The sequence below is a fragment of the Thunnus albacares genome, chromosome 15, assembly GCF_914725855.1.
Source record: "Thunnus albacares chromosome 15, fThuAlb1.1, whole genome shotgun sequence".
NCBI lineage: Eukaryota > Metazoa > Chordata > Actinopteri > Scombriformes > Scombridae > Thunnus > Thunnus albacares.
The window spans coordinates 10,390,128-10,404,207 of record NC_058120.1 but is presented as its reverse complement, the minus strand read 5'-3'; the positions used below and the strand labels follow the sequence as shown (position 1 = coordinate 10,404,207).

Below are 14,080 nucleotides of genomic sequence, written 5' to 3'. Positions count from 1 at the left end.
ACACATACTGAATTAATATGGATCATTCAGCAGTTTGCTTTGTTTGTTTTTGGTGTCAAGTGTTTTGCTGATGTAATCTTATTCTCCTGTTGTTTAGTCTACCTAGTGAGAACAATTTGTGGCTATATTGTATAACCAAACTCAGATCTGACAAAAGATAAACGTTAGCTCTCTATTACAGACCAGTGAAGAATCATGGTGCAATAACATGTCTCCAGCAGGGGGTAGTGTGGGCTTCTCCTCAACCTACCATGACCACTGCAGTCTTCAAATGTAAATATCTGTTGATGCATGTATTAGACTGCGCATCATCTCTGTGCATCATAATTGAAGATGAGGTGTTTTCACAAATGCAAAGGGCAAAAAAACAGAATCTAGCAGATCTGTGTTGTGTGACTTAAATGCTTAATAAAGCTGTCTTATTTTTTAATGTGGTGAAAAAAGATCAAGAAACGTTTAGTGTGAAATGGTAGGTATAATACAAAATGTTTCTTCTGTAAAGGTGATGACATTTTCCCTGAGCAGTATGCTTCCGTGATGCTTACAGAGGGGGGCCATTAGAGTATTAATTATAGCACTCCCAGCTGCAGACAGGCAGCCGCATCGACACCTCCCAGAGTAATTGGCAGGCAATTAACGAGTCGACAAATAAACAGAGAAACTAAGGCAACCCAGGGCCTTTGGCATGATGGGGTAGGGAGGGGAGTGATGAAGATGGCAGAGACGGGCATATAATTACTTATAGGGTTGAAAAACGCCCACAGATTTCTTCAGTGTGTCCTTGAATCAGCTGGTTGTGGCCGGGCTGCGCTGAGTGCTGTGTATCATGCTGAGCCAACTATAGACTCGGTGTGTGCACTGTGCAACTATCGCCTTGTTTTACTTGGCTGTTCTTATCTGTACTGTGCAATTATTGAGCTACATGTTTGTTCTAATATTGGTTCATGTGCACCAACTATGACAGTGTACACCCCACTGTTTAAAGCTTTGGTTAAGCTTTGGATAGGGTGTATGATCGTGGTGAATACTGTTTGAGTCTGGCATCTTTTCCCTTCAATCAGACATTAGGATCCATTTTGCGCCGAGTTGGCAGACAGAAGCACTTCAGAATAATCATTACGCTAGCATCACAGGTGCTATTTGAAAAGCACAATCAGTAATTTTTGACAGTATAAATTGGAGGTATACTCACATTTTGTGCATAATTATTTCAAAAAAAAAAAAAATTGAGAGATCGGAGATTTTGTTTATATTTAGATCACAGATTGTGCCTTTCAGCTTTTTTGCATCTTTTGGTGCATCTATAAAAGTAGTATAAAAGAGCCAAGATAGCCTGATGGTGGCAAAATCTATAATTTTCATGATCTTTCAAAATATTTACTCAGTACAGGAAACTCTTTCATGCACCAGTGTTGCTTTCATAACCATATTTACCACACTTTATTCTCCTCTAGGTAAGTCTGACCCATCTGAGACTTTTCTCTGTGTCTAAGCCTATTTAATATCCATCCTGTTGCTTACTTCGAGGAATATCCCATGCAATTCTGGTAATGGGGCAGACTCCCCCCGCCCCCTTCCCTCTCTCACACACACACACACACACACACACACACACACACACACACACACACACACACACACACACACACACACACACACACACACACACACACACACACACACACACACACACACACACACACACACACACACACACACACACACACACACACACACACACACACACACACACACACACGTTGGCAAAGAAGCCAGTCTTCCTGCATTCCTCTCTGTACTGGGCAGCGTTCCCAAATACTGCCAGAAAGGCCGGCGTCTTAGCGGGCATAAATCAACTTTAAAATTTCTACTCTGTCACATGCTGAGGGAGACGCGAGGAATTATTAGGGCTCTCAGCTTGTCACGGTCGCATATCGGCTGTTACTGTACAAGGTTATCCAAAGTCTGTATCAATAAATAAACGTATTTGTTTTAACTTCATCTGTTTGTAGAACAGCTAGTAGCTCTGAATGTTTAGGAACCATAGATCATAAAATAAACGGAGAAACTTCCTTCTTGCAAAGCTAATATTTTGTGTGTACATCTGTGCATGATGTTGGAGAAGCAGTTGAACAGGGCTTGCAGTAAATTGGAGAAGTATTCACCTCACTTCCATCCACCGTCCCACTCTCGGACATTTACTTTCATACATAATTCATTTGTTTCCCAAAAAGAAAAGGCCAAACCCTCAACAGTGAGTGCTGTGAGGTGTCTCTGATGCAACACAGGTGCAAGGAAGCTGAACATAGCAGGTGTGTGGTACATTTGGGATTAGTATGTGTGTGTGCACATTTATTTACTGTGTGCCAATTCTGAGTCTCCATTTCTCTCTGTGCAGTAGGTTACGTATTAAGACCATGCCATGTACTCTTCATGTGTTAAGGTGCGTGTAGTACCTCTCTCCAGGACCTTCTGAACCTTGATGTGATTGGCACAGAAGCCACTGTAGAGCTTGAAGTGGTCGGCGTAGTAGAGGAACGAACCCCCAAGAGAAAACAGCAGCTTCTGTAAACAGAGAGGATGTGAGAGAAAGGAAAAAAAAACAGAGAGAGTGAGTGTTGCACAGAGATGGAGAGAGAGAGAGAGAGAGAGAGAGTGATGGCACACAGAGAGAGGATGAAAGAGTGTGAACATGTGAAGTCGTGACCGGACCACTCTGTCCTCCCTCTCTCGGGAGACTATTCAGACGCCCCCTCTGTCCTTTCTCTCTCGCCTAACCTCTTGAGTACACTAGCTTTCAGCAGCTCACAATCCAACAGGCGAACCGCCGCCTCAATCAATAGACCCCACACCTTGTCATGTCAAGCCTATATATCAGCCCGCGATGCTCCTGTCACAACACCGCAATTATTTATTAACCTCAAGATCTCAAAGATCAAACATTTCTTTGGATTGGTGGCTAAAATCACCTGAATGCAGAATAATGCTCCATATACCCATACTCATCATGGAACCTACACTGATTCTTTGGGCATTTAATCAATAGTACGATATGTTTGCGTATCTCACCTTGAACTGTGAGGGGGTCTCAAGGGTGCTGAAGTCAGGTGAGGAGGCGATCCTCTCTTCCAGTGTCTGTAGGAAGACTCTCTGGAAGTCCAACATCTCTGGAAGGCTGCCAAACAGACTCTCCATCTGAGAAGGAGAATGAGGGTGGGGGGGGGGAAGATAGTGAAATAATTGATAGAAAGAGGTGCAGAAAGTGGAGGTAGTGTAGAATCGTGTGGAGGTGATGGATTAGGATGTATAAGGGGAAAAAAGGAACAGGAGTGGGGAGAAGAGAGTGAGTGAAGGAATATGAGGTTATGAGAAAAAAAAAAAAGCCAAGAGAGCTTGTAATTCATAACAGTCAGTCAGACAGGCACCCTGGAGTGTTATAAAACTTCCACTCTGATGGCTACATTTCTGACAAAGGCACTTAGGAACAAGCTATGGCTCTGCTAGAAATGCAGCCCTTCATTAAAAGCCATTCAAGGGCTAACATGCCCTTGTCCATTTTGTGTCTGGACACGTCCCGCTGTCCCATAATGGCCTTTTAATTTGCCCCAGTGCTCAGTGGCCTATCGACTACTGCGTCTTGGGAGAGACGTCCTGTGTTTGAGGTCACGACTGGCACAGCACTGCACACAGGGCTGGAGACTGCAACACCGAGGTCATTAACATGCTGCAGCTACACTGTGTTTTCAAAGGAACACATGACGACAAGTTTAATTTAATGTGTTTTTATATGAAAAAAAAATCCTATTTAATGAAAAAGGTGCACTGAAATTAATAGACAGCTATACTGTGGTGTGTGAGTCTGGGTTGAATGCTAGCCGTTATTGGTGTGTCCCTCTGGGGATGCTACAGTAGAAGGTCAGTGTAGGGGAATGCTAATTTGTCCTCCAGGCAGTCACAGTGGTAATGAGGGAGATACGGCCCAGCAGAGTTCATCGACGTCACCTTAGGATAATAAACACTCAATGAATCCCATGTCCTATATAGCCTCAACGCCTCCCAGGACACACCTCTGGACACTCCACCTGTCTCACACACACACACACACACACACACACACACACACACACACACTCGCCACCTACCTCGTCCAGTGTGAGGAAGGTTTCTTTCTGCAGAGGTTTCAGGTAGATCTCGAACAGACACGCCAGGTCCTACACAGACACAGAAAAACCAAAAGAGGGTGAGTGACAAGGAATCAAAACAGCAAGAGTAAACATTATCTCTTTACCTGTCTCGTCCTTTAAACCCCTTACATCATCAGATCACTCCTTATTTCTCCTTTTATAACCTCCAAGTCCCTCCCCCCCACCCCCCAACTACTTTAATGTGGCTGTGGCTTGTCTTGGTATCAGTGGGGATATTCTCATTAGGTTGATTTATGAGCTGCTTCTTCCTCCTCCTCCTCCTCATCCCTACAGTGCACAGATAGGGGTAACTGGCCTGCGTCAAGTCACGCCGGGAAGACAGTCTCTTCCCTCAATTATAAATCAGCGGCAGGTTGAACAAGAGGGGTGCACTGGGAAAGGGATTTAATGAAAAATGAGTTGATGAAGAAGAAAACAAAAAAATGCCAGCCATGACAAGTGTTGCAGAGACAAGAAGATCATGAATGTGGCTGTTAAATGTGTGTCAGGGAGGAAAAGGTCATATCGGAAAACATGGGGGCAGCAAAATGATCGAGTGGGAGGAAGATAAATAAGGCTAGACAGGAGGAGGGAGAGAAGGAGGAGCTTTGTCTATACATGGGACACAAGAAACGGCATCTTCTCAACACTCGCTTTTTCATGCCTCGTATCTCTACTGTGCACAATGTGTTACATTAAAGGCCCTCAAATTCTATTTTCTTAATCAGCTACTGACTATGAGCAATGGGTTTCTACATGAACACAAGGTTCTCTGAAAAACAGTCAAATAAAGTGATGTCACATACGTCCACCTTCATCACAGTTTCGACATTTTTTTGAATCAAAACGTAATGACAGTTTTGACAGTTGCATGTCTGTTGCCGGCACTGTCAGTCAATCCACACATAGTGCCTGTCATGGTCTGTCTTAGAGTTATGAATTGGGTTTTGTTGAGAGCAATTACACATACTACATGGATATTCAAGTTTGAATATCTTTATTGGATATGTTTATTTATATAGTTACTGCACATGTGATCATGATTTCCACTATATTTGATATGCTGAATCTTGAATATGTGATCTTTATAACTGAGGGAGCTTCAGCCTAAAAATGTGAACAGGGAATAAGGCCAAGGCCAAGGCCAAGGCCAAGGCCAAGGCCAAGGCGCAGATAAGGAAGTGTGAAAAAGTATTCAGGCCGCTGCTCCCAACAGGTGTAGAAATGTATTAGAGGCCTCTCAGCAGATGGACGCGGAGGCAGAAGAAAAGAAACACTGATCAGTAACAAACAAAGGGCTAGCTGTTGTATTTTCATTGCTTCTGACAACAACGGAATCCTTTGTAGTTTTCATGATTGGTGACTATATCTGTGTTTCACTTTGCCTTTTTGCTCTTTGTCTAACACAGACACTGAGTCCGTGTGCACACGTAATGCTCAGAGCTTTATTAAAATGTGACAATATTTTAAGAGATTTGTCTCGTTCCTCTTTGTCAGAGCGGAATTGCAAAATTGCCACGACAGTTTCAAAAGGGACTATGGCGGTTCTTGTTTTAATAAAAAGGAAAAAAGAAAAAGTTTAAAAATTAATAGTTTAATCAAATATTCATGTTAGCTTCCTAGAGGAAATTCTCACCTTCACATAGGATTTCTCTGTGTCCACCAGCTCCTGTATGACCTTGCGTAACCTCTCAGTGCCGCTCATGTGCTTAGGGCAGGGCCTGAGCAGAGCGGCCTCACCCCTGGGACCCGACCCTAACTCCCCTCCCTGCCTCACTGGTGGTTCTTTGGTGTCGTCCATCAGACCCCCAGAGCCTGAGCCCGTCCCCTCCTGGAAGGACTGGTAGAGAGTGCACACTGTGTCCACGCTCTGCAGGGGGGGTGACACACGGAGAGAGGAGGGTATTTAGGTTAGGCAGCACAGGGATTATGACAGCCAGCTGGATAGAATGAGGATCACACACACACACACACACTCATGCATGCATGTATCTGCAAACAAACATATTCTCTAGATTCCTTTAAAATACATTTAACAATCTTCAGTCTTTTACCTTCCTCATTTAACCATTCACCACTAATGACTCCATAGCTGTATAAAATAATGATTATATATAATTCTGCACTGTGCATAGCCAGTGATTCCCCTGGGTATACTAGGAGCGTTATGGAGATTTAGTTATGCACTCTATGCTAATTGGCTTTGCATCAAAGACTTTACGGTGAATCTGAAAGCCTAAACTGGATATCCCGGCAGATAGTATTATAGCATATTACATTATTCCTCTAAATCCATAATGGACAGCTATGCAGCTTTGTGACACATCAATTACAGAGAATTTGACATGCCAGGAGATCCCAGGTGGCTGTGTATTAGTTTGTAGTAGTTTGTATTAGTGGGAGTGGAGGAGGGCTTTAGCATCATCTTTTTTTTTCTAAATTTAGCTGATAAAACCTCTATTCACGCACAAGAGTATAATTTCCTAGAGCCTGCTTTGTAATTCTTTGATAGGTGGAACCCCATGAAGAACTCAGAGTAACAGCTATAACAGAGGTGCTCAACAGAAACAGATAATCTGCATTACTTCATATTGGACTGTATTGCCTGGGGTTGGGAAATTAATATCAGCCGTAGGCACCATATTGGAAAGTCTTGCCTGTGGCGGGTAAGAGTTTGTACTCTGAGCAGCTGTGGCAAAAAATGAACGATTATCAGTCTCTCTGTTCTGTTCCCTAGGACATAAAAAATAAGCAGTGAGGGAAAAACTCTCTACATTACACAGTGAGTGGCACTGTTTTGCCTTTCTAATATGTGCTTTACAAGTACTGCATCAAATGTATATACACTTCATCAAAATCCAACCTATTTTCTTACCTGACAAGCTATTCATCAACTGCACCAAGCTTTGCTAGACTGTAGTGCGCACACCATCAATTATGCTGTGATTTCTATGCCAAAAATAGCGTCATGATGACCAGTCCCCCCTATATTCCAAGTGAATGACACGATGTAGAATTATAATCTGCGGCCAGTCACTGGAACCAGCAGAGGCTGATAAATGCCAGTTATAGCAGGTTCCAATCCGCTGCACAGCAACACAGCACAGTGGGACGGCCATCATGCCAGGCAAAACAGCTGCTCAGCACTATCCGCCTTCCTGTGTGTGTGTGTGTGTGTGTGTGGGTGTGGGTGTGCTGGTATTTAAAATAGCGCATGAGCAAGCATTCAAGTGCAGCTCACTACTAAAGACTGTACAGCAACACACATAGATCGATACACCCTTCGTTCTGACACTGCAGATGTCGATACACATGCATACACACTTCTCAAAGTGTGTGTGAAAGCTTGTCTGAGTCATTCAGCTCAGATAGTGGTGTGAGCTACCACCCAAACCCCCCCACCCCCATCATTTCCCAGGGAGCCCACAGACAATCAGGGCTTCCATTAATAAGCCTGCGACTCATCAGCTAGCTCATTATAGCATGGTCACTCCAGAGACGGCCCTCCGATGCTACAATATAAAATGTGTGTGTCTGAGAGTTACAGATTGAAAGAGAGAAAAGAAAGAGAGAGGCAGAAGGGGAAAATGCCTCTCTGTGTCCTCTATGTATGTCTGGGCTAAGCCTCTTTCAAGTGATCCACCACCCACAGCAGCGCTCCTCTCTGGAGCTGTTTGAATGTGGGCTGATAATTATGAGGGGACTTAATGTCTCCCTTTGCGCTGGTGGAGGGATCAGAGTTCTGATTGAAGAGCGCAAGACACATAAATGTACTGCAAACGGACACCTGTACATAAAGACACAGTAACTGGGCTGACAACAAACCATACTCTCCATTAACCATCATAAGAGTTGTCAGCCATGCTAGCAGCTCTATAAGGCTGTACTTAGGCACTTAATGCTAACGTCAGCATGCTAACATACACACAATGACAATGCCATTCACCATTCTCACCATTTTAGTTTGGCATGTTACCATGCTAACATTCAGCAATTAGCAATAATCGCAAAGTACAGCTGAGGCTGATGGAGACGTCATTCATTTGGTCATGAAGTATTGAACAAATGACCCGATGATGGCACTAGATTAAATAAATAAAAATATAACACTGTAAACCCCGTGAGGAACACAGATGTCTGGAGCAAATGTCACGACAATCTGTCCAACAGTTGTCGAGAAACGTCAACCTCATAATGGTGCTGGAGGAAAAGTCACGGGTCGCCAAAACCCTTCTTTGTCTTGGCACCATGAATGTCTGTATAACAGTTTTTGTCAATATGTGAGATATCTCACTGGATAAGTGCTAAATGAATGGTGTGGGATCATCAATCTCATTGTGCCTTATCTTCTAGATCATGTCTGTACTAAATCTTACAGATTTCACAGCAACTTATCCAATAGTTAAGATATTTCAGTCTTTCAGGGCCGAAGTGGTGAACCAACTGACTAACCAACATTGCCAACCCTAAAGCCACACCACTAATGTGGCTAAAAAGGGCTGGGTATGCTCATAATTGAAGGTTGATCTAGTAATCAAGTGCTACTTTCTCTGGTTGGAATATATATATATATTTGTCTACAATCATCTACTTCAATGTCTGAGCTGATGGGAAACCTTTTCCCCAACATGTATTCTGATTGTGTGCATATAAATATTCATGTAGTAATCATATAAACACTTCTCCTCAAGCACAGGGAATTCATAAAAAAACCTTAGGATATCGTCTTCGTAATCACAGCCACTGACAAACTATTTCATTAAAGATCAAAAAAATCTGCCTCAGACGATGACGCTGCCACACACAGCGCCAGTCTGACTTATTCACTGATACATGCTGTGGGAAAACTCCATATTGCGCCAGACAGGAGGGCAGGGGAAGACTGCCTGAGGGAAACACAGAGGTTGAAGGATATCAGAGCGACATATACATCAAATAGCCCAGTAGTTGCCCCAGACAGGGGAGAGCAGCATTGTGGAGACAGATAACAGTCATATCTGCTGTTTATTCCAGCTACAGGCGCCCAGAGGAAAAGGGAGGCCTGCTCGGGTCTTTAGAAACATGTGTGCCTGGTAGCACGCTGTAGCACACACTCTCAAGAGCTGAGTTAATTCTCACACTCACATGCTGGAAGGAAATGGGCTCATGTTCACCTTGTATGCACACAAATGAGATGATGGAGGAGCCACAGAGCTGGGGGGGGAAAAAAGAGTAATATGCTTGATTGGAAGCTCAGGCACGCATGCACAGGGAACCACACACTTTCACCTCTCATACAGCTCCCTAACTACGATTTTCATCAAGGCTAAATTGCAGATACCTGCATTGGAGCGTGACAAGAAGAAGTGGGCAGACAGACAGAGGGGAGGGGGGTCCAACACACCGCCATGACTCAGGAATTGTGATTGCCTCACAACAATCCCACCGACACAGCCTGACAGTTCACCCAAATAACCAATTAAGAGCAGAGGACAGCAGCCAGCAGAGGCGGGGGGAAAAGCCTGGGAGCGCCAGGAAAGACTGTGAATTCCTATTCAGGTTTTCTCGCTGACAGCTGTCAGCTCCGGATCATGTTTCTACCTATTCCCGCTGTTCATGCCCTTCAGTCAATTTAGAAAAGAATTCTTAGTCAACGTTTGCAGGTAAAACACATATAATCAAGTGAGAGGCTGTTGAGTCATTTTGTCTTTGTCTGCTCTGGTTCCTCCTGACGGTGTCTTTTCATTTTCAGTCATCTGACACACACATGTACATAATGTCCAGAAGTTAGACCCCCCCGATTTAAAAGCAAAGGGTTTGGGTTTCATTCCAAAACGCTATACTCTTCATGTCAAGAACAAACATTTATTTTTATATACTCACATTTTCATTCAAAAGTGACCAAAAAAATCCTAATAACACAAATGAAGCTACACCAGCATTCTCATCACTCTGAAATTAAACCACATCTATTGAATCCAGAAAGCCCTTATGGGAACCTACTCACTATCAGGAGCTGTCGGGGAGTGCTAATGACTTTCTATCGTCTCTCCTGATGAGGCCCCTTCAAAAAACTGCCATCAAAAATTACAATATAAACAGCGTTAATCTCTAAATATTAACTTCCTCTCCCAATCCTCTGCTCACCATGAAGAGCAGTCTGTAGAGCAGCCTCCATGCTGCTGTGGCCTGCCGCTGGGTCCTTCGGGCCAGTGAGCATCCCTTCCTACGCAGCCTGCCTCCCCTGGATGCTGGCATGGTGGCTCCACAGACAGCGTGTACAGCTGAACAGCCAGAGAAAATAGTTTTCAAAGAAGTGAAAATCTGGCTTGACCACCTTGGAGATTTGTCTTCTTGCTGCGTCCACCACTGATTTTCATCTGATGGTCAGTCAATCCCCTCTTCAACTTTTCTCACCCTCCTCCTCCTCCTTCTTCCCTGCTTTTTCATTAATGTCTGCTGCCCGTCTCTCTGTTAGGCCCGGGTCTAAGGCCTCAGTCTCCAGTACACCTATGCCTCTGGGGCGGAGCAGGCTTTGATGGGGATCGAGCCATTGATCCTGCGTCCAGCCGTTCTGTGAGCGTAGGCAGAGAAAAAGTGCTTGCTGCCCGCTTGTTTTGCATATCAATCAGGAGTGGACGGTCTGGTCACTTGGCTTGTGCAAATAGAGGGGAATTCTTCCCCTGGCAACTATGTTACTCTCTTACTGTCTGTCTTTTTGCATCAGCACTGGTCCTCCTACATCTCTACCTCCACACCCCGTCATCCATCTTACTTCCCTCTGTCCATTTGCCTCCAGATATCCCCATCCCTCCTTGCTCTTCCTCTGGTTCTTCCCCTCTCTTTTGGCTCCATGTGACCTCAGTGTAATTTCCAGAGAGCTGAATGGAGAGGCCGGGGGCTGTATCAGTGTCCAGTCTCTCAATAGCGGCAGTACAATGTAGACTGTTCTGGCTTGTTACCTCCACACACAGAGGAATGGCTGACTCAAAAAATGGGAGGCTCTGATCCAGTGGGGGGGTAACAGGGTAGGAATGTTAACTATGGCCTTGCACAAGAATAAAACGTGACATGTATCTCTCATTGCACAGGGTATTTTCGCATGGAATGAATAAATAGAAAAAGACTATCCATGAAAACTGAACAGGTTATCCAAATTGACCTAATACAAGCAGATTTTAAGCATACATTACATATATGGACAGCCAGTTAATGGAATAGATTACAATTTGTTAAGCTACCCATAAGAAAACAATACAATGTCAAAGTGTATTATGTCAGGAATGACATGCAACAAAGGTCCCCAGCTGGATGGGAACTAGGGATGTTGCAGTTTATGGTCAGGGAAAGCTCAGGAAAGGCTTTTCTTTTTAAGACAGCTGGAAATGTTTTCTATATCACTGGAAGGTATGATGCAATTGTCGTGTCGGTATTGAGAGCAACCTCACCTTTGAAATCACTGTGTGACAGGAAACGTCTGGACAAAGAGGTGTGAACTGTATCAAAAACCACAAGCCAGGAGCTACCATACCCTGCTGAAATTTTTACACCATTCGACTGCGGAAACAGGGACACAACAACCTTCAAGAGAGATCTCACTTTCATCTGTCATATTTTAAAAAGATTCTTTCTGATAGTCTCTACATTTGTGGCACTTGGTTGAACACTCAAAAAAGTGACAAAAGCAGTTGTGTGAATAATGAAAAAAGGCAAGTTCAAACTCCACCAACATTTACACATCCACACCTGGCCAGTCACTGTGCAAAGTTGGAATAATTGTTGGATTGTTTGTTTCAGATCCAACATCAGAAGGGTAGTTAAAGACACTGTTAGACAATCCAACAAGCAGTTTTAGTCCCTGTTTTTAGCACATGCACACACACAATAGTTAAGAACTTACTTAAGTTCATAAAGCAAGCCACTAAATGTTATTCCATCTCATTTGTTTCACATTCCAATACTTAATTTTTCCAAGTGTTGGGTGTAAACAAAAAAAAAAGCAGCTCAGTTCTGTCAGTCTGGAAGGTTGCAAGATAAACACTAAACACTGTCTCCATCTCCCTTTAACGCTCCAATGGAGTCATTATGTACAGAGCTCAGTCTGCTCTGCAGATGAAACACTGCTCTAATCAAAGGAGAAGCCTTGTGCTTCACCAGCGGAGAAATAAGAAATAAACAAATGTGGGGAGAAAGAGGATAAAGAAAAGGGGATGAACAGGCATGCCTCCAGGGCTGGCTTTACCCATCCCTCACAGGAAACAGCCTTGTCATGACACTATGAGAGAGAGAGACGGAGAGAAGTGGCCCGGTGGCTGGTAGGCAGGCCAATGATTCATTTGCCATGTTAGTGGGCTATAGTGCCACGATGCCATCTCCTTTTCAAAGCTCAATAAAAGAAGACGCGCCCTCATAAATCACAGAGTGGAGGGGAGGAGAATGGAAGATGAGAGGGAGGGCTGGTCCCGTCGCGCTCCACTCCAGCCCATTTACGCCTTTTATTATTCATCCTAAACAAATATTATTCCGCCAAGTCTCGGAGGACTTTGGGAAGAAGAGTGTGTTTTAATAATGAAGCCAGCTTCTGATTAAAGCACCCATTCTACTGAGTCCCCTAGGCTTTATAGATCCATTCCGCTGCATGACTGCCAGTACAAAGCCAAAGTAATGCCAGCATTACACGTTATTCTTGCTCCACCAAGATGCCTAAAAGTAAATGAGAGGTTAAGTGGAAATGCTTGTTGCCAACATTAAATATAGCCTGATGTCTAGTCTTTGGAAAAACTAATGGGAAAACCTCTGCATCCCCTATTCCCTTTCCTGACATGGAAAATGCTAAATCTGGGTGATTAAGAAGCAGGGGAAGAAACCTGAACTATCAACGCCATACAACTGCCAAAGAAGACATGTTATTAACAGATAACAGACCCACTGAGCACACAAGGTGACCGTTTCAGGGTGAATACACGTCCATAAGGACAGTCACTGCGAGTCAAACCAGTACAGTTAATTCTAATAAAGTGCATACTGCTGAGATAACAGATAGCAGAAAATGTAAAAGTTAACACCATGACCTTTTGACCTGATCCTATCTGCCTTCACTATAAACCTTACACAGTCTAATTAAATATCACCATGTACGGCGCAGTGCCAAATAATTCATGTACTCTACACATAATACTGTGCAGGCATGCTGGAATTCATGAGCTAATCTAAAATGCTAATATAATGCTAATAAAAGGCCTATAAATTCTCAGACTTTGTGAAGATATTTTTACCAAATACACACAGAGGACTGTATGAGTTGTGCGAAAACTTGCAGCTCAAATGTGAAGACTCATAGTATCACCCAGCTCAATTAAAACCTTCTACAGTTGATAATTACCGGTTGTTTGTCCCCTTTGGTGCCTCTCTGGCAGGACAGGCAGTCAGCCATATACTGGGCCAGGCAGGCCAGTTTGTCTTTAAGTGGCCTACCAAGGCTGAGCAGTGCAGAACCCAGGAACAGGTCCATCTCCTCTGCCTCACTGCAGGACGGCCAGAACCAGCACATAGCCAGCAGAGAGCACAGGGCCTGGGCCGGCGACTGGTCCCGCATAAAGAGCTCAACTAAGGTGGTGAGGCAGAGGCACGGCCGAGGGTCGTCATCGTTCACCATCGGGGTTACAGCTGGTGCAGCTACAGCCATGGCCGTGCAAGGCTATCCCTGTGTAGTCATTCGCTATTTCTGGGTCATGGTGGATCCGAGTCCCTGTTGTTCCCTCTGTTTCCTCTTTCTTTTAAAGGTTTCTCCAACCTTGTCTTCCCAACTTGTTTACAGTGGGGTGGACTGACAAGTGCAGGCTAGTATTAACTGCGCTGACAGCAGTAAGCCCAGATTATTAGCCTGCTCATGGCCAGATGGCGGCTGATGGGCTTAG

General features: G+C 44.1%; 1 protein-coding gene across 3 annotated transcripts in view; it reads right to left on the bottom strand.

The window, feature by feature from the left end:
• The window catches only part of tiam2a (TIAM Rac1 associated GEF 2a), a 92,258-nt gene that overhangs the window by 5,778 nt on the left and 72,400 nt on the right, over window positions 1-14,080 (bottom strand). For all 3 annotated transcript variants that reach the window (XM_044374656.1, XM_044374655.1, XM_044374657.1), the window contains 4 exons: window positions 5,821-6,054; window positions 4,143-4,211; window positions 3,070-3,195; window positions 2,457-2,565 (listed from right to left, as the gene is read on the bottom strand). In XM_044374656.1, the coding sequence (XP_044230591.1) occupies window positions 2,457-2,565; window positions 3,070-3,195; window positions 4,143-4,211; window positions 5,821-6,054 (538 nt within the window). The remainder of the gene's footprint in view (window positions 1-2,456; window positions 2,566-3,069; window positions 3,196-4,142; window positions 4,212-5,820; window positions 6,055-14,080) is intronic.